At 41.0% G+C, this 27,314-nt stretch overlaps 1 protein-coding gene across 2 annotated transcripts in view; it reads left to right on the forward strand.

Annotated features, from left to right (window-relative positions):
• The first annotated feature begins 18,205 nt into the window (after positions 1-18,205).
• The window catches only part of BLNK (B cell linker), a 98,222-nt gene continuing 89,113 nt past the window's right edge, over positions 18,206-27,314 (forward strand). Inside the window, exons 1-2 of one of the 2 annotated variants that reach the window (XM_070560539.1) lie at positions 18,206-18,437; positions 18,521-18,600. In XM_070560539.1, coding sequence (XP_070416640.1) covers positions 18,539-18,600 — 62 coding nt within the window. In that variant the 5' untranslated portion in view covers positions 18,206-18,437; positions 18,521-18,538. The remainder of the gene's footprint in view (positions 18,438-18,520; positions 18,601-27,314) is intronic. The other variant, XM_070560530.1, reaches the window with a different exon arrangement.

Genomic DNA, 27,314 nt, shown 5'->3' on the forward strand with positions numbered 1-27,314 from the left:
CCTGACTGGACCCTGACTGATACACTGTCCAATTAAAGTGAAGTGTAGAGAATAGGGACGCCCCTACACTGCTGGAGACATACACTTTCTGAAGGGAAATTTGACAACAGTGTGAAAAAGTCTTTAAGGTGTCCAAATCATTTGACCCAGCATTTCTATTTTTTTAGGAAAGAGAGACACATAAAGATGAATGCACTAAGATGTGCATCACAACACTGTTTGTGCAGAAGAGACTTAAAACAACATGAAAGTCCTGTAACAGGGGAGTGATAAAGCATAACAGAACATTATGCAGCCGCTAAAATCATGTCAGATGAGAAAATTCAAAAACACGGGTAAATGTTCATAATCTAATAATTGTAAAATCAGTTTACAAAATAATAGTTACTGTATGACACCAATTTTGACAGAGAAGACTAGAAAGATATGTGGCAAGTCCAGCATAATAGTGAATATCACTGATTGTTGGGTTTATGCATGATTTCTATTTTTGTCTTTGTGCTTTTCTGTATTTCAGAAGTTTTCCATAATAAGCATGAATTAGTTTGTAACCATGAAAACAAATTATTTTTTAAAAATTAACTTGAGGGGCTAGCCTGGTGGTGTAGCAGTTAAGTTCACGTGCTCTGCTTTGGGGGCCTGGGGTTCACAGGTTTGGATCCTGAGTGTGGACATACACAGTGCTTGTCAAGCCGTGCTGTGGAGGCGTTCCACATGCAAAATAGAGGAAGATTGGCACAGATGTTAGCTCAGGGCCAATCTTTCTCCCCAAAAAATAAAAATTAAAAATAAATAAATAAATAAATAAATAAATAACTGAGATGGCAGCATGTGGACTTGGTGAAAAGCTATGATTCAAAGGCAGTAAGTTTGCTCTGAACAAGCCAAACAGCAGTTGAGCACGTTTTCTGATAGTGACAGCACAGGGCTGAGGAACAAATGCTTTTATATTTTATGTAAAAGTCATATCTCACTGCCAGGCAAGACTCCACTGAAGTGGGCCTCCTGCGCTGAGGGATGGAAGGGGCTGTGCAATTCTGCCTGGTTTTGATAACTTACTGAAGCTAACTCTGGGGAGGGAGTTTGTCCTGCCTCACAGGGTCCTTTCCGATGATGTCATGTGACCTGTGCTAGGATGACAGTTGTGAGAGCTGAAGCCACTGTCATGGCTTGGTGAAGGGAGGTGTGAACCCCTCAGCCTTCCCTTAAAATGCATCTGAGGACACCAAAGCCTCATTGTTGTTTCAGGAATTAAATTAAATCATGCTCATGAAAGTGCCTTGAACATCATGAAACACTATAGAAAGATCAGTGTTCTTGTTCCCATTGGCTGTGCTGCTAACGGCAGGAGTTAATTAATTTCTTCTCACTGAACCATCATTTTCTGGTTCCACGCTGAGCACACTGTTGGTCCAGTATATGGGTCAGTAACCCTGAAATCTCAGCGGCTTCACACGACAAAGTTTATTTTCTCTCATGCTATGTGTAGGTGGAGGGTTCTGCTCCATTCAAGCCTCAGGCTGATGGAGGCTTCATCTTTTTGAACCTGTACCACCTGGACTATGAGGCAGTCTTGGTCACTGTGGCAGGGAAGAGGGCGCTGGGAGGTCTTGTACCGGCAATTAAATGCTTTGTCTCAAAAATGATACCCATTACTGCTGGTCATAGCCCATTGGCAAGAACCAGTCACATGGTGCCACCTAACTGCAGCAGGGGAAAGAGAAACTCAGGGGAGCACATGGATCTGGGGGAGCATTCCTGTTCCTGCCATGCCCAGGATCACTAAGTGCTGGCCGATGATAGTGGGGACTCCCAGTCAAGGGGTGTCACTGCCTCTGCACGAAGCCTGGGGGCAGAGATGAGTGAGGACCAGACCCTGCTCTTCCTAGAGGAGAAGCTCCAAGAGGAAGGCCACACCCTACGGTGGGCAGGCCATTCTGGGGCCTTCCTAGAATTCCAAGCTCTGGGCATGGTCCTGGGGACAAGAAGATCTGATCCCCCTGAAATACCTCTGTACCAACTGTTCCTCCTCTCAAGCGTCACAGAGGGGAAGGTCCTTTATAAAACGTCAAACGGCTGTCCTAAGTTCGGGTCAGGCGCCCTCCCTGCTCCCACTGTCTTCTGTGCCTCCTTGCCCCTCAGAGCGTGTGTCCTTCTGTGTTGTAAGGCTCTAATCACTGTGCGTAACTTCCCCTGGACTGTAAGTCCTGTTGGAGCAGGAATCGTGTAGGTCGTAATCACCCTTAACGCAGCACCTGTACAGTAGGCACCGGTAAGTGTAGAATAAAATAGAAATCAAATGTAAGTTGATATTATTATTAATATTATTAAGCTTTTATGCTGTTTGGGTAACTATGATATGAATCTTCTGCCACAAAGACCCTTCTCCACCCTACAAGCTCCCAACTAAATGTCTCTTCAATATGAGAAGGATAATACGGTTGTTAAGGAGTCAGACTACCTGAGTTCAACACCCAGACATATATGAGCTGTGTGACCTTGGGCAAGTTACCAAACCTCTCTGTGCCTCAATTTCCTCATCTGTGCAATGGGTCTTATAATGATTTCTACCTTATAGGTGGTTATGAGGACTAAATATGCACTTCAAAGAGTACTGGCGTGCAACAAGTGCTCAGAAGTGCTCATTGTTATAATAGCTCAGTCTCCTTGAACCCCTTGCCTCCATTGCCCCTTCCCTGTGTCCCTACACACTTGAGAGGTAGTCTGTCAGAGTCCTTCCAACCAGCCTTTTGCTTCCCCTAGACTCTTCCAAAAGTGGTGTCAGGCTCACTCAAGAACAGACTGAGGATCTCAATGAGACCGGAGAGGGGTCCTGTGATGGTTCCCAGCAGAGGTTCCAGGGAACGCCAGGTTCTGAAGTGTCCCAGGCGAAACAAATAGTTCGGCAGAGAATTAAGTTTAGAGAAGCCAGACAAACTTTACACAATTTGTGTTAGAACATTAAAGGCTTTGAGAAGCCTTTCAGTAAAGAAACCCGTTTAATTTGTTTAGCCCGATGTATTCCCAATTTGCTTGTATTTTGTTTGTCTGTTTTCTAGCACATTCATAGCACCTTGTTGAACACAAGTGTTGACAGCTACATATGCACTGAGCCTGGGGGCCTGGGGGCTGGGGTTAGACAGGCCTGCTCGCCACCTGCCACTCAGCAGGTGTGTGATCTTGAGCAGGTCCCTCAGCTGGTGGGATTCTCAGCTTCCGATTTGTAAGATGCAGTTACAGCTGACTGCGCTGCATTGTAAGGGATGAATAACACAACATGGACTCACCCGCCTGGCCCCTGTGGGTGCCTGGACCTAGTCTACCCCGACCCTTGCCCTGGCACTCCCGTGTGCTGGCAGACACGCCCAGTGCTCCTGGCTCGGGTAGGTAACGGCAGCTACAAGGAAACAAAGAACGTACCTGGTCAGTGGCTGCCACCCCCACGCTCCTATGCAGGTGCTGCTTTTCTTAGTTTGATACTGATTAGCTTTTCCACTTTGGGTAATATTTGGAACCCGCACGCGTGTTTATTGGTTGTGAGCGTATGGGGCAGGAGAGAAGGCAGGGGTTGCAGGTTTCCCTGCTTCTGGGGAGAAGCGAGCCTCTTCTCATCGACAAACATTATTTTTATCCCCAGGAGCCCTGATGTTCTTCTGTTTCCGTGGATTGGAAGAAGTCAGTTTGAGAGAGCACGCTTCTGCTTCCGGCAGTTTTATTTTCTTTTATATCAAACATCTTGTATCATCTACTCATTTCCAGCTGGAGATCTGGGAACCTTGCCATCCTTGAATGTGCGCGCTGAGTTTTGTTTTGGTTTGGTTTCTTACCGAGCACCAGCTTCCTCTGCTGCCTGAACAGCTGTGTTTGGTTTTTGGCAAGCGTCTCCTGGAGCTTAGAACTGCCTCCCCGGGAAAACTCAAGTTTCTTGAATGACAAAAATCTTGGAAAATTTGCTTCTTGCCGCTGAGAAGTAATCTGTAACCATATATCCTTGATGCTAATAAATACAAGAAAATCCTATATTTTAGTTATAACTTGGGATTCACTTTTGTCCACAAGGGGAGACATAATGGCAAGAACGAGGGAATTGATGAAAACGGCAGCTTATTTGTGTCTTGTAGTTTTTATTCAAAAATATTTATTAAACTCTAGCTGTGCACAAAAGGGTGGGTGAAAGCATGAGCATCAGTCCAGGAGATGAGAAAGAACGGATATTTACCTCGAGGAAGGGTTTGAAGAGGAGCGTCAGGATTTTATTTGCAAAGAATTGGGAGCTGTTGAAGATGTTTGAGCAAAGGCAGAATGTAATAAAATGGTGCCTTAGGAAAATTAATCAGGCAGTAATGAATGGGATGAATTGGAGAGGAAGAGAGAAGGGAAGAAATTAGGAGACAACTGTAACAATCTAGGCATGAGGTAAGCAAAGACTGAACTGGGACGACCAAAGAGAATCTGAACAGAGCCTGAAGAGTGACCAGCCTTGAAGACTGTGCTGTCGGCCGTTGGTTAGCGGGGACTGGGGTCAGCAATGGCTCCAGGATACCCAGGGCACATCCTCCGGTACTGCCAGTACCTGATGATTTCCAAATCTTTGTCTCCAGCCTTTTGTTCTCTCTCGAGTGTCAGACCCATGTAGGTTCTCTTACAGGTCTTACTCAAAATGCCTAAAACAGAACTGTTCATCCTCGCTCCCAAAATTGCTCCTTCGCCTTTCTTTTAATTCTCTCCTTCTCACATGATGGTGTTTCTGAGGTAACCGGTAACATCTCTGTCCTCTCTGGATTACAAACCAGAAGTAAGCACAGGGGTCAGATAGGCAGCCGGGAGCAGGTGAATGTTTAACAACTGGGTCACAAAGTTCCAGAACATTTAAGCTTTGTTTTCGTTAGCTGGCTCTAGCTGGCTTCAACACACCACTGTGACCTGAGTCACTAGATCAGCTTCATTACTAGTAAACTGGAGAATTTGGCTTGATTCTTTAGCTCCTTTCTTTAGGACACCTCTAAGTTAATGGAGAAGTTTATGATATAATCACACGATGAGGATGGAGTAGCCATCATGGTCATCTGTAAAGATGTCAGGCCTTATGAGATGCTTTAACAGCCATCCTCTCGCTCACTCTTCAGAGCATCCTGGAGGATATTTAACTTGCCCCTCTTACAATCTCCTGCTGGAAGAATTTTAAGGGGAGAGGGGAGGGTAGAGGCAGAAATGATGCTCACAGAGCAGGGAGCCTGTCCAGGGTCAGGAGGGGTGGGCCGGAACACTGAGAGCCGACAGCCTGAGGTGGCATTGGGAAGCCATGGAGACATTCCCAGCAGGACAGTGGCAGGAGCAAGTCAGCCTATTGCTGATGTGACAACAGTCTGGAAAGGGGACACCTCGGAGATGCAGAGATCCACAGCTATGAATCCAGCTGGGAAACTACTGCAGTTGGCAAGGAGAGAGCTGATGGAAGCCTAAACTGGGACTATTCAGTGGTTCATTCATTCACAAATATTCATTCTGCAGATACAACGCTCCAGGCACTATTCCACACGATGAGAATACCAGGGAATAAAATAGACTATCCCTCCCCTCGTGGAATTTACATTCTAATCGAGGGAAACAGACAATAAATACAATTAGTAAACCAACTAGAGTAGGCCAGATGGTGCTAAGTGCTATGGAAAGAAAGAAAGGGGATTTGGTGGGGTTGGGCTGGCAGTTTTAACTAACATGTCAGAAGGCCTCACTGAGGAGGTGACATCTATGCAAAGACCTGGAAGAAGCCGATGGCAGGAGGAACGGAGGCTGTGGACTAAGGAGGAGCGTCATAAAGAAACAACTTTAGAAAGAGAGACCCTCACAATCATTTAGACAATGAATTGGAAAACAATAGGATCACAATCAAAATTGTAAAATATATAGAATTAAACTGAATTTGAAGTGTGTTTGATCTTTATGGTTTGAAGAGTCAGTTGAATTTTTCAGTTTTTCTTTACTAGATTTTATGGGGCAAATTTTATGCTATAGTAGGATTTGTAATTGCAGGGTTTTGAGATGGTCTTAGGTCCGAGTGAAGTGAATAGCAAGCAGAGGCTGATAATATGCTTCAAAATTCCCTGATTGCTCCCAGCCCCTTAGGAATGGGTCTTTCCCCCACTCCTGCTATAGACATTTATCACCAAGGTCACCCATACTCCCCTAGTGGATGCTGTGGTGTGCTGCCTAGACCCCCCCTTCAGGACTGAGGCACTCACGTCCTCTCCGGCTGAGCGTGTTGCGAGCTGGTGGCTCACTGCCAGAGGGAGCCACCTGGTCTAAGGTCGGGACCCTCCCTGGGGACAGCTGCATCCAATTACCGGTGGTGGGGGTGGGATGGGTATGAAGGCCAGGCCACCTTGTTTCAAGGGGCAACAACTCTGAATGAGCCCGTTGGCTCCAGAGCATCCTGTGGGATTAGCAGAGGCCTGCGTCACGACTGCCTTGTGGACCAACTGTTCCCTCTACCTAGTCCACTTCCTCCACTCCTCCACAGAAACCAACAATCCCAAGCTCATCCGCAGTAGTCTTCCCGCACACGAATCCCATTTCAGGGCCAGCTTCCCAGGAACTGGCCCTAAGAACACAACTTTGATGCTTATCCTATTTCCATTATCTTCTGCCCCTAACTACCTTTCTTTGTGTAGACAAGCAGGATTTGTCTTCCTACCTAGGTCATAACCTTCTCAAAGGCAAGGAGACCATCTTTGACCTCTTTGTGTGCCCTAGTGGTCCTTGCACATAGATGACATAGATGACAGTCCCTAATGACAGTCTTAAGAACACCTTTTCTGCTTCTGTCCAGAGAGACCAGGGAGAATTCTGTGGGTGACAAACCCCTAGTGCATCGAAGAGGAGAGCTCAGGCCCACAGTTGCGCCAAATCATTTCTCTAAAGCTGGTTTTGCCGGGGGTGTGGCAAAAACACTCTTTTATTCCCTGCCAGAAAGTGAAAGTCTTTTCTCACCACCTGGGAGGAAAAAGGGGTTCAACCGCCCAGGCCCAGGAGAAACAATCTCACATTGCTGAACATGTATGAAACTTAGTTCTTGATGCAACAACTCTGAGAAACATATTTTGAATGTGTGTTTCTCAAAGAGAATAACTCAGGCGGAGGGGAGCAGGGACTCACTTTCAACACGGGAGTCTTTTTTTATAAAGTTTTGTGAACAATTGTTTACTTTCTAAGAATAATATAAAATTTCATATTGAATGTTTTAAAATTGTGGAGACAATAGTTGAGCTTCTAGTTATATGCTAAAAATGTGTGATTATATTTAACCACAATATTTTAACTCGTATAAACTATATGCTACTGTGATACAAAAGGGCCTGGCTCCTTTCAAAAGTTTTCCGAGGGGCCGCCCGGTGGCGCAGCAGTTAAGTTTGCACATTCTGTTACGGCCCGGGGTTCACCGGTTCGGATCCCGGGTGCAGACATGGCACTGCTTGGCACACCACGCTGTGGTAGGCGTCCCACATATAAAGTAGAGGAAGATGGGCAAGGATGTTAGCTCAGGGCCAGTCTTCCTCAGCAAAAAGAGGAGGATTGGCAGTAGTTAGCTCAAGGCTAATCTTTCTCAAAAAACGAAAAAAAAGTTTTCTGAGGTAGCAGGTTACTTAGTTTCAGAAGACATAAACCTGTGTACTTCTAGGAAGTCTGAGCTCTATTAGAAAAAGCAGAAGAGGGTCCAGCAGAAAGAACATTGGCTGAAGGAAGAGGTTTGCTTGAGGCAGACTGGGAGGAGCACATGGGGAGAGGAGGGGGAGAGTTCCAGGGAAATCCAAGAGGAGGCTGGCAGCTCTGAGAGGAAAACTCTAAATTCTAGATGGCAGAGTCTCCTGGGGCGTGGTGGTTGTTTTAGCTTGAGCTGCTCTAACAAAAATACCATGGACTCAGGGGCTTAAACAACAGAAATTTATTTCTCACAGTTCTGGAGGCTGGGAAGCCCGAGATCGAGGTGCTGGCCAGTGAGGTTCTGGTGAGCGCCCTCTTCCTGGTTTGCAGACAGTCACCTTCCTGCTGTATCCTCACACGGCAGGGAGAGAGGGGATGTCTCTCTCGTCTGTTCTTATAAGGACACTACTCCATTCACGAGGGCTCCATCTTCATGACCTAATGGAATTCCAAAGCCCTCGCCCTCCACGTCCCATCACATTGGGGGTTAGGGCTTCGCTATGTGAATTTTGGGAAGACACAAACATTCAGTCCCTAACAATGGGTAAAGAGCAAAAGCAAATCCAAACAAACATAAATATTTGTTCTCTACTTAAAATTTTGGCGTACAACCCTTGCTACACAAGAGAACTACCTGAGTTTTTAAAACATCAGGGACCAGACTCCATCCCAGACAAATAGAATCTGAATCTCAGAGGGTGGGGGTGGGGCTGGGTGTCTGAGTCTTTTACGAGCTCCGTAGTTCTCCTCCTGCGCTGCCCAGGCTGAGAAGCTGCTGGTTTCACGTTTCACTGTGGAGGGCTGCCATTGCTGACTCTACTTTGTACCCCTTTATATAAAGCTAAAAAGATATGGAGACATAGAACGCCTTCCTACTCCGTTTTGAGATTTGGACTTGATAAATGGAATCACTACTTTCAGTTCGTGGAGTGTTGTCCTCAATACTCTGGATAACTCAAATTGGCACCACCCAGCACTTGCCAGGTGGCATCAAGCAGGGCATCAGGAGAAGGCGTCCCCCACTTCGAGTACTAGCTCCGCTTCATCACCACCTGTGAAACCATGTTCCTGATGCCTCAAGGACACACGGCCACATGTTTCTCTCATGTACCTAGGCACCATCTTGGGGGTGTTATACTTCCTGGAGTTACCCAAGCAGAAACAAGAGTTACCAAATGGGACACTTTAAATGATGGATTGGACTGAAATGGCCCCAGGGAACTAAACTTTAGTTCTTTCCCCACATTCCAGCAAGAGAAAAGAAAATCAGTCCTTCTGTAGACAAAATAGCAAAGCTCACCTTCTCTCTGGCCACATAAGGTAGGGCCAGTGATCTTGCACCCTGACACATGCACTTATAAATCCATCTGCATACGCCTACATATTTATATACACATGCAACCACACACTGTAGACCAAGGCAGTATAAACAAGAACTTAGGAGCACAGGCCAGCAGTGGGCAGCACCTGGTATGGTCTGGGATTCTGGGGGCAGAGAGGGAATACCAACTTCTTGGAGGCAAATCCTGACATACATATGCAGGAAATGCTGCAAAATGAAACCCGTCAGCGGTGCCGTTGACAAGCCGTTTGTCTGGGAAGTATTGTAGTGGTTCAGTGAGCTGGCCAGATGCAATGGAGCTTCATTTCCAATGACTCGGTTGCCCCACGCATAGAAGTTCTAGTTGTCACCATTTGGTGTCAGTATTTTCTGTCTTAAAAGGTCTCTGGGTTTTAAAGTAAAGCTCCCGTTGGAGAAAGTCTGGAGCATTTGGTTATGAATAAATTACTTACTTTTTACAATTTTTAATATTTTTCCAGCAGTTTCTCAACCTTGGCAGCACAGGAGGCTAACTGTGTGCAGTTTGTAAAAAAAAAAACACGGATGCCCAGCTCCAGCCTGCCCTCTGAGATTCGGACTCCATTTGCATGGGATGGAGCGTGATCTCTGATAATTTAAAAGCTCAGGTAGTTCTGTTGTGTAGCCAGGTTGTAAACTCAAGTTCTAAGTAGAGAGCAAATATTTATGTAACAATGTATGCATGTAACACACAAACAGTGTTTTTGGTTTTGCTTTCGTTTTCACCCATTGTTATGGACTGAATGTTTATACCTCCCTGAAATTCACTCCTTTCATTCTCTGCATTGTAATTTCTTTCCCTTTGTGCACAAAGGGGCAGTATCCTCTTTATCTTCAAAGGCCAGCATTGGATTACACCATTCAGTCATTCAGCCAACAAATTCTGAGGATCAGCATTGTGTAGCACAGGTCCCTCCTCCTATAGAGCCTTTGGGATCCCAGATGGCAGCATAAAGGGGCAGAGGAAGCTGCTGGAGACAGTAGTTTTGTAAGTAAAGAGGCAAGCTTTGGCTGTGAGCCTGGCTTTGCCACTTAGCAGCTGTGTGGCCTTGGGCAAGAAACTTAACCTCTCTGAGCCACAGTCTCCTCATACATAAAATATGTGTAATAAACACTTTTCTTCCAGTTTATTATGAAAATTAAAGGTGTCACTAGCACTCACAGGTACTCACTGAAGGTCTTAATGTGTTTAACAGGTAGGTAGGAGCTGTGCTCTGGCCTCGTGGTCCTCTAGCTCTGGTGCTGCACAGTATAGCACGGGGTTTGGTGCCAAGTCTAGGTTTCATCATTTACCCTTGATGACAGGTAACTGGCTGACATGCTCCATATGGGCATTCAAATTTTTATAGAGGTTGCACCTCTGCAGATTGCTCTCCACGGAGGATGTACTAATTTACACTCGGATCATACACCCGAAAGGTGGGACCGCACCCGTTTCCTTATGCTCTTAACCCCTGGTGATTTGTCAGTCTTTGGGGTCTTTGCCAATCTGACAGGTGGAAAAAGATACGTCAGTGGAGTTTTCATTTGCATTTCCTCTAATGTGAGTGATTTCCTCTAATTGTGAGTGATTAACTTTTCATCTATTTAAGGGTTACATCTATTTCTATAAACCATCCATTTATATCTTTTGCCTATTTTTCTGTTAAGTGTATTGTGATCTTCTTATTGATTTGTGGGATTTGTTTACATATTACAAAACTAGCCCTTTTCCTGCATAGCTCGTAAATATTTGCCCCAATTTATCCTCTGACTTCTGATTTCGTAAGTGGTATTGCTTTTTAAACATACGGATTTTTTTTACATAGTCAATGTATCAATCTTATCTTTTATGACTTCTACGTTTTGTGTCATACTTAGAAAGCCATTTTCCACTCTGAGATTCCAAAACAGAAAAAGAAAAAAAAGACTCATGTCTTCTTTTAAGTTTTTTTATGGCTTCATTTTCATGTTCAAGTCTTTAATCTGCTTGGAATTTGTTTTTGTGATTAAAGTGAGGTATTGGATACAAGTGTCTTTTCCCCCCAGTAGCTTCCTAGTTATCTTCGATGCTTTTACTAAATAATCCATATTTTCTCCACTGATTTGAAACCTCCACTGTTTTGAAAGAAGGTCAGTGACTTCTAAATTTGGCAGCAGGCTAAGTTAAGCTACAAACTTAACACTAGGTTCTTAGCTCTTTCTGAATTGCGTCTCTTGTCATTTGGGAAAAGAAGAAATACATGTGCACCGATCTGAAAATCTAGTTCAACAGCTAGCTGTGTGGGAGAATGGAAAGAACAGGGGCTCCCAAGTCAGAAAAGCTGACTTCCCCTCTCCTGTCGAGTAATCGTGGACAAGTCACCTAACTGCTCTGTGCCTCAGTTTTCTCCTCTGTAAAATGGACCTAATAACAGCATCTATGTCGTGCTACATTGTGAAGTTCAAGTGCATTAAGAGATGTGAAAGGGCTTTATGAACTCTAAAGGTCTATAGGCACATTAGGTCTTTGAATTTTTACAAGTTGCTATAGCATTGCCAATTAACTTAGGCAACACAATTCTAGATTTTTTAATTTATCAGCTTTTTAAATTGTTCCAACTTCTTTGGAGATGGTCAGCTTCTTTCTCCTTGCTGGGGAGAATTCTGGGTTTGTTGATTTTTGTTTATTCGTCTGTTATCGGACAGTGTGTGGTAGGGGTGGAGGTGGTGGTAGGAAGAGAAGAGAAAACTAGGAAGTTAGAGTCATCCATTTGGTTTTGAGAGAGAGGGAGGTGAATCAGCAACGGGGGAAGAGGGGTTTGGTGGAAAACCAGAGGGAGAGTGAAGGAGCTTATTTACAATTTTGTAAATATAATTATTTCCTAGAAAATGTTAAAATTTGATGTTTTGTAATTTAATTTACAGCCAAATTTTGTGGGCAGTACAGCATAAAGGCAAAGAGTCGGGTAGTGCAGTGGTGGGATGAGAGACCCTCCTCTTTCTAGAAGCCCCAGTTTTCTCTTCTCTGAAGCAGCATTACTCATACACGCATTCCTCATGCTCATGTGAGACTAGGTTGGGGATTGGAGCGGGCGATTGAGGAAAAAGTGTAAATCTCATGATGCTGGCTTGTGTCTCCTCTTGGGAAATACAGTTGAATCTGTCTGCAGCCCATCCTCCCGGAGACAGGCACAACTGGAGTCCAGGCAATCGCCCTTCCCTGGCCCGCGGCCACATGCCCCTCCCCACTTTGAAGGCGGCGGAAGTCTGGGCAAAGGAAGATGCCACTGATATCCTGCCGAGTTTGCAAGAAAGGACATGGGACCATGACTTCATTCTCACAAGGGGAAGATAGACTGTCAGGGAGGGCAAGGGGTGGGGAGTTTGGATGGGGACTTGGGGGGAGGGTCCATGAGACCAGCAGAAGAAGGACCAGGAGAGAGTAAAACCACCATTACGCTTGCAGCTATGAGACGCTTAATGAAGAAAAATGTGACTGTGATTTAATTTGTTGGAACCAGAGAAACCTGTTCTTCAGAATTCTCTCAACTGTAAAAGTGGCTTCATCAGCCCTTCGGTCAATCAGTTACATGGTAGCTAAGGGTAGTCGTGGTTCCCAGCACATAGCACCCTTCCATATTCATTATTACAAATGCTTCCAGCCCCAGGGGAAAGCCACTTCATAATTCCTTCCATGTTTATCACATTCTGAGCGTATTTTATTAAGTTAGAAAAATTTGAAAACAGGTCACCCAAAACACCCCCTTCATCAGTTGGCCCAGGTGCTGTAACGAATTACAATATTTTCTCTGTCAGTTATGGTAAATAAGTGAATTCTCAGGAAGTATATTGGAAACTGCCACAAAATGTTTTCACTTTTTTGTAAGGTCAAATTATTAAGTTTTCAATGTGAATTTCTGGTTAATTATATACCAGCTTAGAGAATTGTGCATGTGTTTACATGTGTTTGTTGTCATTAGTAAAAACCCACCAACAGGGACAGCTCCATGGGCATGTGGCTCGTGCAGTCACGTGGGGTCCCACCCTCAGAAGAGCCCACTCTTGGTTTAACACTCTCCTATCACCATCTTGAAATTCTTAATAATTTTTGCACAAGGGGCCTCACATTTTCATTTTGCGACAGATCCCACAAAATATGTAGCCAATGCTGCTTATTATGAAAGATTGGACTTTATTAAAAGGGCAAGTAAGTTTCAAAAAAATGTTTAATTTGATAGTTACCAGGATTTTATTTTTTTAAAATGCCTACCATTCAGGTATGTAGAAAATCACACGCCATTGTTTATAGGGAAATAGGCGTCATCGTGCCAATGTATATACAAAGGGTATGAATCTTGAATAAACGATAGTAAATAAATGATTTTGAAAGGAAAAAAACTATAGTTGAATTAATTTCTTTGGTTCAGAAGCATTAATTCCAACCACGTCATCTCCCATAGTTAGAGGAAGTGAGAGAAATAAAGAGACCGAACAGAGACGATCAGTCAAGGGTGTAGAAGAGAGAGAGGAATTGAGGGTGGGAGAGTGAAATGAATCAAGTGTTGAGCCCAATAGTCTTCTTTTGATGCAAAAAAGCAATTTGCGTGGTCACCCCTTCTGATGTGTGCATTATCTGATGTGTGCATTATCTGATGTGTGCATTATCTGATGATATTGCCTTATCAAGGAGACAGATTCTGTGCCTCTTCACTGTGCAGTTTTGAAAGTTTTGTGTGTCTGAGTTTGCTTTACAGCAGACTAGAAACATCATTTTGGCGATCTCTTTGAGTGACTGGACTCGAAGTATACTAGGCTCTTCAGGTGGCTTTGATCTCTTCTCTCTGCCTGTGCTTGGAGGAGCTTTACTGTTTCACCTTAACTTTTAATAATAAAGTTAAAAATAAGTTAACATCTTTTTTTTATACTGTGCAAATATATACCTTTTCTCCCTAATTTTTTAACATTGCTATTTTATTTTTTTTGCTCTCAGCCATTTCTTTCCCCAAGTTTTCTCTTAAACGAATGTGTGTTCACCCAAGAAATGATTCTGTTGCTTTAAGAGGGAAAAAAAAAGTTACACTTGGTCAGTCTGAAAATGTAACACCTGGTACCCATATTTAGAAATTTTAAAACACACACACACACATACGCACACACACGCACCAGCCTTTAGCACTGAAGTGTGCAAAACATTACAGGAAGCTCACTGCTTAAAAGCAGTTGAGTTCAATCATTTATTTCTAAGTTGGTTGTTTGGAACTTGAAAGCACTTTTTCCCATAGAAGCAAAGCTATAAATGGTACTTTGGTCCCCAGGCTCAAAAGACTGTTGCAGAAATGTCTGCTCTGGCGATGAAAATAGAAAATGATTCCGTGGCAACACAGTAATTGAGCCAAAGAGAAAAGCTAACAAAGTAAGAACTTGTTTGCTTTGAATGCTTACCATTGAAGAGCAATGGATTTCATCCATGGACGTGGTAGGGGCAGCTGGAGATCTCTGAGGTGCCTGGGGGTCATTTCAATGGCCCAGGCTCTTTGAACACCCCGTTTAAGGTCTAGGAGTCCTTCATCCCCCATGCAAGGGTGTACCACACAGTGCTTTGGTGTGACTCCCATGTTTGAGTTCTATTTTGGCTCAGAATGGAAAGGAGAGCAAGAGAGGAAGGGAAATTTTCTTGAGGTATCTGGGGTTTTGGAAAAAAGGAGAGGAAGCGCAGCTGGGTGACCTTGTGGACTGCAGCTCACGTTGTTCCTTTGGAATAGAAAGTCCCCTTTGTGCTCATCTGTCCACACAGACTTCCTATTTGTGTGTAAAGCTCCAGCTCACGAGTCCTCTTCTCCGGGGAGCTATTTCCTAACTCCCCCAGTAGCTCTCGGCGCAGCTCACAGATAGCTCCATGAAAGCACGCTTCACATCGCTTTGTAATTATTTGTTTGTATGTCTCCTCTACTTGACTAGGAACCTCTTGAAGAAAAAAAATAATTTAAATTTATTTTTAAAAACTCTCGGGAACCGACACTACACAGGAATTCATGTTTCTGTCTAAATTGGAAGCAAGCTGCGAGCAGTAAAAAGGGGGACTTGGGGAAAGATAGTGAGGACATCATCCCACCAAAGAGGAAGACTGGAGCTTGTAGGGAAGAGGTCTCGGATCAGAGCCCACTTATCTCTTCCCTCTTACCAGGAGCTTCGTTGGTCCAGAGCCACTTGTCTCTTGTCCACGATGAATGGAAGAAGGGAGGTGGGTTGGGGAGATGGCGATAAGTGTGAACCACTGCTTTACAACCTATGGTGGTTCTATGTTGAGGTTTCTCCAGTAGCCATTCTCCCTTCTTCCAATGACAGCCTTGATTTTCATGTAGGGATCACCCCAAATCCACAGGCATGGGTGGGCCCCTGACCTAGCTCCAGGATGGAGGACAGGGCATCACTTTCCCCTGGCCTTGGTGTTTGGTTCAGGGATGGAGATGTGACAAAAATATCCAGTCAGAGTGGATCTCACTACTTTTGAGGGTGCTGTCACCATCCTGTTGTACTTGAACCAGAGGAACTGTGAGGCTGGAACAGCCAGAGTAGTGGCATTTTGGTAAATGTTTAATAATTGGCTCAAAAAACCCCACAAACAACCGTGATTTGCAGTATTTGCCACTTCCTGTGGTGTGAGGGCTTCCACCATGGCTGAGTTCAAGCTCCAATGTAATATCACCTGACATGAAGTTGGAAAGATTCCCTCGCAGCAGCACACCGTTGCATTGTCTTTAGTCTTTCCACGAGAGAGATAGATACAAAAGATGTAAATCATCTCAAGAACATAGATAATAGCAAAATGTAGCAAAATAATTAGGAAGAGATGAGTTTTGAGTATTTCTTAATTTTGTTTTATATACAAGTTATTTAATTGCAAGCTTATATAATTTATTTTTTTCAAATAAAGGCTATGTTAACAATAGGCTCACAAAATTCCTGAAAATTTAACAATTATTTCTCAAGAACTGGTTTGAGCTAGATCCAGCAACTCACTGAGCCAGAGCCATCTGGCCACCTTGAAAGAAGAAATTAGCTAAGGGTCCAGAGAGCACAAAAAACAATCCTGACCGTGGTGTTTGGGCCCTGAACTCTGTAGCCTCTCAACCCGGGGCAGTTGGATAAATCAACAATTTTCTTCCTTACTTAATCCACCCTGAGTTGAGTTTTCTGTTATTTGCAATTGAAAGAGTCCTAAAGGAAACACAAATATTTTTATACTTACTTGACATTTGCAAGACGAGTGGGGCTGACTTAGGATATATAGTGGGTTGAATGGCAGCCTCCAAAGGATATATATATCTATGCCCTAACCCTGGGAACCTGGGAACCTTTTCCAAAAAAGGTCTTTGCAAATGAAATTAAGTCAAGGATCTTGAGATTAGATCATCTTGGATTAACTGTGTGGGTCCCAAATCCAATGACAAGTATTCTTATAAGAGACACACAGAGGAGAAAAGAGAGAAGAGAGAAGGCAGTGAAGACAGAGGCAGAGATTTGAGTTATGCAACCACAAGCCAAAGAATGCCCGGAGCCACAAGGAGCCAGAAGAGACAAAGAAGCAGGCTTGCCTAGAGACTTTGGAGGGCGCATGGCCCTGCCGACACCTTGATTTTGAACTTTGGCCTCCGAACTGTGAGAGAATACATTTCTGTCGTTTTAAGCCACCAAATTTGTGGTAATTTGTTATGGCAGCTCTAGGAAACTAATACAAGGTAGTAATATTTTATCGGTACAAAAAGCATCTTTTGCATTCTTATCTTAATTTTAGAAGCAAACAAAAGATTCATTGTAGAATTTAGAAACATTTAAAAAATAGACATGATAATCACCCAGAAATAATCATTCTCAATGTGTCCGTCTGTTTCTTGTATGTGTGTAATTATAAAACCCGAATCATGCTGTAAGGACAGTTGGAAGTCCTACTTTTTTTTGCCAATCCATTATGAATATTTTCTCATATCATTATAGATTATTTGAAAATACTGTTTTTAGTGGCTGCAGAGCATTCTATTTTATGGGTATAGCAATTTATAAAGTTATTACCTTATTGTTAGATATTTACATAATTCCTAATTCTGCACTGTCATAAATAACTCTATTCTTAGGAAAAGTTTCTAAAATTTTATGGTTTCCTTTTGAACATGTTAACATCCTGAGACTCCTGATGCACATTACCAAATTACCTTCTAGGAAGTTTCTATAATTTGTGGTCCTATCAGCAACGAGGACCCATTTAACAACACCTTTGACAAACTTGGATCTGATCACTTTTTAAAATTGAGCCAATTTGATAGGTTAAAAATGATATCTTATACTTGCTTTACTTTGTTTCTTTGGTTTAGTGAGATTGTGAGCTTCTAAGATCAGCCATTTGTACCTCTTCTTTTGTGAATTAATCTTTTGTGCTCATTACTCACTTTTCTACTGGACAATTAGCCATTTACTTATTGATTTGAAAATTTTTTTATCTTCAATTTCAATCAAAATTGATTTGATTTGCAGACATTAGCCATTTACTTATTGATTTGAAAGATCTCTTTATATGGTAATATTATAGAACATTTATAAAGATTTCTTTATATAAAGTGGCTTTCTAGAAATATTTGTTACTTATTCCATGAGGGTCCTCTCATTGATAAAGGAGCAGAATGCTGAAATCACATGGGGCAGGCAGTCCTGCTCTGGCAGGAGGACAGTGGCCCAGTGATTCTCATTCCAATTCCTAGGCTGCCACCTGCATTCCTGGATGTTTCCAGTCTGTCAATCCTCCATATGCCATTTCTTAAGCCATTTCACTTTAAAGACCGAAATTATTTGGTTAAATAATTCATAGAAAAGTATAAATTTTTTTCATAAACAATCTGCTTCCTTGTTCTGATTTGACATGTTTTGACATAGACGTTGTTGTCTTTGCAAAAAAGAACAATGCACGTGGCTTTAGAGTAAGGAGATCTTAGTTCTCTCTGCTATTGTTTTTTTCAGATTTGAGATCTTTCTGTTCTTGACTGTTGCAAGTTACTTCACTCTCTGGGCCTTCGTTTTCTCATCTTAGGGTTGCCAGATAAAATACAGGATATGATGCAATATTTGGGACATGCTTTTACTAAAAATGTACCCGTTGTTTGTCTAAAATTTAACTGGGCATCCTGTATTTTTATCTGCTAAATCTAGTAACTCTCTCTCTCTCAGGCTATTCCAGACCTAACAAATTATGATTGAATGTAGAGCCATGAAATGTAGTCCAATCTCAAGGCACTTGGCAGTCTGGGTAATCTGTGTCCTAGTGGGACCCCAGTGGAATGCCATTGTCCAGAGGAAACTGTTCCAGAGATGATGGTAAAGGAAATGTTGATGAAGCCTGGGAGGCCAGGGATCTGTCTGGAGATAGGTAAGACATGCAAGTGGGATCAGAGAGACAATATGAAAGCGACGGTAGGATTGGCAACCACTGATCTTTTACTATCTTCATAGTTTTGTGCAGGTTTTACTATGGATATAAGTTTTCTACTCCTTTGGGTAAACACCAAGGAATGCTGTTCCTGGATCATAAGGTAAGAGTATGTTTAGTTTTATAAGAAACTGCCAAACTGTCTTCCAAAATGGCCGTACCATTTTCTATTCTCATTCTACTGGCAACGAATGAGAGTTCCTGTTGCTCCACATCATTGTCAGCATTTGGTGTTGCCAGTGATCTGGATTTTGGCCATTCTAATAGGTGTGTAGTGTTATCTCATTGTTGTTTCAAATTGCATTTCCCTGACGACATATGATGTGGAGCATCTCTTCATATGCTGTTTTGAGATCTGTATATCTTCTTTGGTGAGGTGTCTATTAAGGTCTTTGGCCTTTTTTAAAATCAGGTGCTTGTTTCCTTATTGTTGTGTTTTAAGAGTTTTTTTTTTATATTTTGGATAACAATCCTTTATTACATGTGTTTTTGCAAACACTTTCTTGCAGTATGTGGCTTGTCTTCTCATTCTCTTGATGCTGTCTTTTGCAGAACGGAAGTTTTTTATTTTAATAGAGTCCAGCTTATCAATTATTCTTTCATGAATCATGCCTTTAGTGTTATATCTAAAAAGTAATTGCATACCCAACATCACCTAGGTTTTCTCCTGTGTTATCTTCTAGGAGTTTTACAGTTTTGCATTTTACATTTAGTTCTGTGATCCATTTTGAGTTACTTTTTGTGAAAGGTGTAAGGTCTGTGTCTAGATTCATTCTTTTGCAGGTGGATGTCCAGTTATTCCAGTACCACTTGTTGAAAAGACTGTCTTTGCTCCAATGTATTGCCTTTGCCCCTTTGTTAAAGATCAATTAATTATATTTATGTGGATCTATTTCTGGGTTATCTATTCTGTTCTATTGATCTATGTATCTATTCTTTCACCACTACCACACTGTCTTGAAACTGTAGCTTTATAATGTCTTGAAGTTGGATAGTGTCAGTCTTCCAAATTTGGTCGTCTCCTTTGGCATTGTGTTGGCTATTCTGGGTCTTTTACCTCTTCATAAGAACTTTAGAATCAGTGTGTTGATATCTACAAAATAACTTGCTGGGATTTTGATTGGGATTGCATTGAATATATAGATCAGTCGGGGAAGAACTAACATCTTGACAATATTGAGTCTTCCTATCCATGAACATGGAATATATCTTCATTTATTTAGTTCTTCTTTGATTTCATTCATCCGAGTTTTGTTGTTTTCCTCATATAGATCTTGTATACATTTTGTTAGATTTACACATAAATATTTCATTTTTTGATGTGCTAATGTAAATTTTATTGTGTTTTTAATTTCAAATTCCGCTTGTTCATTGCTAGTATATAGGAAAGTAATTGACTTTTGTATGTTAACCTTGTTCCCTGCAACCTTACTATAATCACTCAGTTCCAGGAGATTTCTTGTCATTTCTTTTGGATTTTCTACATAGAAGATCATGCCATTTATGAGCAAAGTTTTATTTCCTTCTTCCCAATCTGTGTATCTTTTCTTGTCTTATTGCATTAGGAAGGACTTCCAGTTTGATGTTGAAAAGGAGCGGTGAGAGGGGACTTCATTGTCTTGTATCTGACCTTAGTGGGAAAGTTTTAACCAATAAGTATGGCGTTAGCTATAGGTTTTTAAATTATTCTTTATCAAGTTGAGGCAATTCCCCTCTATTCCTAGTTCACTGACAGCATTTATCATGAGTGAGTGTTAGATTTTGTCAAATGTTTTTTCTGCATTTATTGATATGATTGTGTGATTTTTCTTTTTTATTCTATTGATGTGACAGATTACATTAATTGATTGCCTATTTCTTCTTGTATGCATTTTGGCAAACTGTCTTTCAAGGAATTGGTCCATTGCACCTAGAGTATCAAATCGATGGGCATAGAGTTATTCACAGTATTTTTTTTATAAACATTTTAATTTCCATAAGATCTGTAGTGATGTTCTTTGTTTCATTTCTGGTATTAGTAATTTGTGTCCTCTCTCTTTTTTCTTAATTAGCCTGACTAGAGACTTATTGATTTTATTGATCTTTTCAAAGGATCAGCTTTTGGTTTCATTGATTTTTCTCTATTTCCTGTTTTCAATTTCATTGATTTCTTCTCTAATACTTATTATTTCTTTTCTTCTACTTACATTTAACTTAATTTGCTCTTTTTTTTCTAGTTTCCTAGGGTGGAAACTTAGATCATTGATTTTAGATCTTTCTTCTTTTCTAATATATGCATTCAATGCTACAAATTTCCCTCTCAGCACTGCTGTCACTGCGTCCCACAAATTTTGGTAAGTTGTGTTTTCATTTTCATTTAGTTCAAAATATATATATTTTTTATGATTTTATTTTTTCCCTTTTTCTCCCCAAAGCCCCCCAGTACATAGTTGTATATTCTTTGTTGTGGGTCCTTCTAGTTGTGGCATGTGGGATGCTGCCTCAGCATGGTTTGATGAGCAGTGCCATGTCCGTGCCCAGGATTTGAACCAACGAAACACTGGGCCACCTGCAGCGGAGCACGCAAACCCAACCACTCCGCCACGGGACCAGCCCCAAGTTCAAAATATTTTTTAAATTTCTCTTGAGATTTCTTCAGCCTGTGTGTTATTTAGAAATATGTTGTTTAATTTCCACGTATTTTGAGATTTTCCAATTATCTTTCTGTTATTGATTTCTAGTTTAATTCTGTTGTGGTCTGAGAGCAGACATTGTATGATTTCTATTCTTTTAAATTTATTAAGATGTGTTTTATGGCCCAGAATGTGGTCTATCATGGTGAATGCTCCATATGAGCTTGAGAAAAATGTGTATTCTGCTGTCATTGGATGAAGTCATCAATAGATGTCAATTATATCTGTTTGATTGATGGTGTTATTGAGTTTGACTATGTCCTTATTGCTTTTCAGCCTACTGGGTCTGTCCATTCTTGATAGAGCAGTGTTGAAATCTGCAACTATGATGGTGGATTTCTATTTCTATTTCTCTTTGCCATTCTATTAGTTTTTGCCTCAATAGTTTGACACTCTGTTGTTGCACAGACACATTAAGAATTGTTGTGTCTTCTTGGAGAACTGACCCCTTTATCATTATGTAATGCCCTTTTTTATCCCTGGTAACTTTCCTTACTTTGAAATCTGCTCTATTTAAAACTAATATAGCTACTTCTGCTTTCCTTTGATTAGTGATACTATGGCATACTTTCCCCCATCCTCTTACTTTCAATCTCTATGTGTCTTTACATTTAAAGTGGGTTTTTTGTATACAACATGTAGTTGGATCTTGTTTTTTATCCACTCTTACAAGCTCTGTCTTTTAATTTGTGCATTTAGACCATTAACATTCAAAGTGATTATTGATATCGGATTAATATTTACTATATTTACTGTTTTCTATTCATTACCCTTGTTCTTTGCTCCAATTTTTGTCTTCCACTCTTTTTCTGCCTTTTTTGGTTTTAATTCAGTATTTAATGTGATTCCATTTTCTCTTCTTTCTTAGCATATCGTTTACACTTGCTTTTTACTTTTTTTAGTGGTTGCCATAGAGTTTACAATATACATTTATAACTAATCCAAGTCCACTTTCAAGTAACACTATACCGCTTCACAGGTAGTGTCAATACCTTATAATAACAAAATAATTCTAATTTTGTCCTTCTCATCCCTTGTATCATTCATTTCACTTAGATATAAGCATACATAAGCATATGTATTTATATATGTAAAACATCTACATAAGCATACCTACATTGTTGATATTATTATTTTGAACTATCTGTTAGGCCAATTAAGAATAAGAGAAGTTTTAATTTTATCTTAATTTTTTTCTTTTTTAATGCTCTTCCTTTATGTAGATCCATGTTTTTGACCTATATTATTTTCCTTCTCTCTAAACAACTTATTTTAACATTTCTTGAAAGGCAGGTCTACTGGCAACAAATTCTCTCAATTTTTGTTTGTCAGACAAAGCCTTTATTTCTCCTTCACTTTTAAAGGATAATTTTGCAAGGTACAAAATTCTAGGTTGGTGGTATTTTTCTCTCAACACGTTAGATATTTCTTTTCACTCTCTTCTTGCTTGCAAGGTTCCTGAGAAGTCAGATGTGATTCTTGGCCTTGTTTCTGTGTAAGTAAGGTGGGTTTTTTTCTTCTGGATTCTTTTAGGATTTTTTTCTTTATCTTTGATTTTCTATAGTTTGTAAATGACGTGCCTATGTGTAGTTTTTTCCTAGTTGGTGTTCTCTGAGCTTCCTGGAAGTATGGTTTGGTGTCTGACATTAATTTAGGGAAATTCTCAATCATTATTGTTTTAAATATTTCTTCTGTTCTTTCCTCTCTTTCTTCTCCTTCTGGTATTCCCATTATATGCATGTTACACCTTTTTAGTTGCCCCACAGTCCTTGGATATCTGTTCTAGGTTTTTTTCAGTCTTTGCTCTCTTTGCTTTTTAGTTTTCAAGGATTTTATTGCTATATCCTCTAGCTTTGAGAGTCTTTCCTCAACCATGTCCAGTCTATTAATAAGCCTATCAAAGGCATTCTTCATTTCTGTTACAATTTTTTATCTCCTGCATTTCTTTTTCATTTTTTCTTAGGATTTCCATCTCTCTGTTGACATTGCCTATCTGTTCTTGCATGCTGTCTGCTTTATCTGTTTGAGCCCTTATTACATTAATCATAGATGTTTTAAGTGACCAGTCTGATAATTCCAACATCCCTGCCATGTCTAGTTCTGATGCTTTCTCTGTCTCTTCGAATTGTGGGTTTTTTTCCTTTTGGTATGCCTTGTAATATTTTCTTATTAGTGGGACATGATGTAACAGGTAAAAGGAACTGTTATAAATAGGTTTTTAGTAATGTGGTGGTGAGATGCGGGGGGAGGGGAAGCATTCTGTAGGCCTATGATTAGGTCTCAGTCTTTCAGTGAGCCTGTGAACTTCACAAATGTTTCTGAGCTAACAGCTGTTGCCAATCTTCCTCTTTTTGCTTGAGGAAAGGGCCCTGAGCTAACTTCCATGCCAGTCTTCCTCTGCTTTGGATATGGGATGCCACCACAGCATGGCTTGATGAGCGGCATGTAGGTCCAAGCCCAGGATCTGAACCTGCAAACCTCGGGCCACCAAAGTGGAGCATGCAAATCAAACCACTGTGCAACCAGGCTGGCCCCAAATGTTTCTCTTTTTTTTCTCCCCCCTCTTAGGTGGGACAGCATGGCTTGAGTGGACTGGAGTTGGATATTTCCTTTTGCCAGGTCAATTAGGCTCTGATAATACCCCAGCAGGTTAGGCAGTAGTTAACTAGTTTCCCTGAGGGCAGACCTTGCTAAGAAGAACAGAGTGCTCTGATATCTTTTAAAATGGTTCCTTTTCTCCTCCCCCTGTCAGAAGAAGGAGGGATTTTTCTCTGATATTTACTGTGGGAACCTGGTCAATCTTCTGGAGGTTAATCTCACAGTATTGTCGGGGCCGCCTAATGACTGGGTTCCCCTGGAGTTTTTAACTCTCAGAGTTGTTCACACTGAGCCTCCAGTGATTTGTCAATCACAGTTCAGGTTTTTCCTCACACATTCTTGCAGCGGTTTCCACTCCTGAGTCTCTGCTCCAGTAAACAGCAATGACCTGTGTTCACCTGTCTGTCTCTCCAATCTTGGGGGCAGTAATTTGCACTGCGTCCTCCCCTCTCTTACAGGTCAAAGAACTGTTGATTTTTCCGTCTATTCAGCTTTTTACTTGTTGTTAGGATGGAGTGGCAACTTCCAAGCTCCTTACATGTGAAATTAGCAACTTCGATGATTTTTAACATCAATTCAGTTCCTGAATTTGAACAGTACTTGCATCTTGCAACTAATTTTTATTTTATTTATTTGCAGATGTCTTTTAATAACTGCTAGACTTAATTCAGAAAGTCTTTATTGTATATAAATAATATTCTAGTTTTGGGCCTGCTGTAGAGAAAGAACAAAGAAATAGAATAGTCCTTTCACTGGAATGTTTATAATCTCGTCAAGGTAGTAGATATACACTTAGGAAAAATGTGAAAGAGTTGGCCTATGGCTAAAAGTCAAAACTGGTCCGAGTACCAAGAGATGGAGGAGGTCAGAGTAGAGGCCCAGGTGAACCAGAAAGAGACGTGACAAGCTTCTGGGAAGAAGTGGGCCTTGAAGGTGAGTGGGATTTGGATAGGCCACAAAGAACTAGAAAATGGTCAAGACTGGGGCAAACTATGGGAGATGGAAAGACTATGCCAGGGGCCTCCTGAGCAGGATTCTTCCTCGGTGGAGACAGCATTGATGAGGAGGCCTGAGGCAGTTCCAATACATTTGATGACTCTCTTAGAGGGGCTTGAGAGTGAGAGACATTTGGAGTCCTGACATTTTCTAAACCCTTACGTGAAAATTTCAAATGTATAGAAAAGTTGAAAGAATGGTGCAATAACCACCTGTATACCCATCACCCAGCTTCAACCAGGGATGACATTTTTTTTAACCATTTGAAAGTAACTTGTAAATATCACAATACTTAAACCTTAAATCCATCAGCATGCACCTCCCAAAAATGTTCTCATAAGGATCTTCTTCTACATTACCACAATACCATGATCATACTTAAGAATTTAACAATTCCCTAATATCGTCTAACATCCAGACCATACTCAGTTTTTCCAATTGTCCTCAAATGCCTTCTATAGTTGGTTTCTTTCAACCAGTATCCTATTTGGGTTTGCGCATTTGCATTTGGTTGTTTTGACTCTTGAGTCTGATTTAATTTTGAACATCTCCTCCACTTTTTTCCTTTTTTTAGAAGACCAGGTGGTTGTCATGTAGAATTTCCCACATCTGGATTTTTAAAAATTTTACTGTTTCCTTTTAATGCTATCTAACTTGTTTCTCTACCTCTTCTGTTTCCTGTAACATAGCAGGACCTCACATTCCAGCTTGTCTAGGAATGTCGTGTCTGTTTATACCTGTGGTCCTGACATAATTGTTAATTGAGTCCCCTTTCACGCTCAGAAGTGCCCTAATTTGGACGAGTAATTATATGTTCACTCTCTTTAAACTGGAAGTGAGGCCTAAAAGTTGATTAGATTGAGATTAAACACCGGTGGCAAGAATACTTCTTGGCAAGATGTCCTTAGTTTTGCACCACATCGGGAAGAAATATGGATAATGCTGAGTTTGATCACTTAAGGCAACAACGGCTAGATTTCATCTCTGTAGAATCGGCTTGTCCCTCTGCAATTAGCCAGCATCTGTGTGATGAGCCTTTGATATCCTGAGAATATTCTGTTTCCTAGCATTTCACTTACTAGTTTTAGCATTTGTTGATGATCTTCACCTTAATCAATTATTTATTTAGGGTTGCAAAATGGTGATTTTCTTATTCTAACATTCATTCTACATTTATTAGCCAGCATTCTTAGAAAATTGAGGGAGATTTTCAATTTCTTCTAAGAAACGTCAGGGTAAATGCCTCATTCTTTTTAAATTTATTCACTATCAGAGCTAAGGAGTTGATGGAATAGTTCCCTCCAATTGTGGCAAATGACTTTGTTTTTTGGTTTTATCATTGTAGACTAGTAGGTTTTTATTCGGTGTTTTAAAATGTTACAGTCATTATTCTTTTTGATGCTCAAATTGTCCTCTTCAAAGATCTGCTCCTGTGTCTTTTTGACACCCTCTCGTCGCCCCCCCCCCCCCCCCCCCCACTATCCTTTGAGCATCTCCTTGCTTTCCAGCACAAGATGTTCCAGGTTCACCTTCTATTTTCTGTGCCGCAGATCTGAAATCAACCATTCCTTCATGGAGACTTTGGCTCCTTCCTGCTAGTGGGGAATCTGTCTTTTTCTTGATATAATTGTGATTGAGCATCTTTTCATGTGTTTAAAATCTGGACTGCCATTGCTTCTAGGTCCTTTCAACATTTACTGCTAGGAAACCATGAGTTTAGATTGATATTTCCAATTAAATTTAACATTATCACGGTTTTTTCCTTTCATTTTATATTTGTATTTTTTTCTCTCTTACTAAAAATCTTAGTTTCCACTAATATTAATATATTTATTAGCTTTAGCTATAATATACCAAAAATCACTTCAAAAATTATAATACAGGGGCCGGCCTGGTGGCATAGTGGTTAAGTTTGCATGCTCTGCTTCTGTGGTCCAGGGTTTGTTGGTTTGGATGCTGGGTGAAGACCTACACACTGCTCATCAAGCCATGCTGTGGCAGGCGTCCCACATATAAAATAGAGGAAGATAGGCACCGATATTAGCTCAGGGACAATCTTCCGCAGCAAAAAGAGGAGGATTGGCAGCAGATGTTAGCTCAGGGCTGATCTTCCTCAAAGAAAAAAAAAATCATGATACATATTTTATTACTAAAATAAAAATACTGAGTGGAGTTTGAGATTTCTTTGCAGCTGTTTTCATTCTTAGAATATATTTCACTGAGGATACACAGAAGATTGTTGAAAAGTCAAAGCAATTCTCTTCTCTGGGGTATGTTACCATTTACATTCATTTGTTTCTGTTTATTTTTATTCTAAAGTTTGCCTTTTTAAAATTTTTGCCTTAATTTTGTTTTTATGATATGTCAAAGGATTATATAGTTTAAAAGTCAAAACTCTATGAAAAGATAGATCCAGAGAATCTGTGTATGTCCTTATCAGTTCTGCTCTGTTTTCAGCTCCCTTCTGCCTCCTATAGGTGACTATTTTTATTTGTTTCTGATTTGTCTTTCTAGTGTTTATGTTCGTTTTTGCAATAATATGCGTGCATGT

The sequence above is a fragment of the Equus przewalskii genome, chromosome 1 (assembly GCF_037783145.1).
Source record: "Equus przewalskii isolate Varuska chromosome 1, EquPr2, whole genome shotgun sequence".
NCBI lineage: Eukaryota > Metazoa > Chordata > Mammalia > Perissodactyla > Equidae > Equus > Equus przewalskii.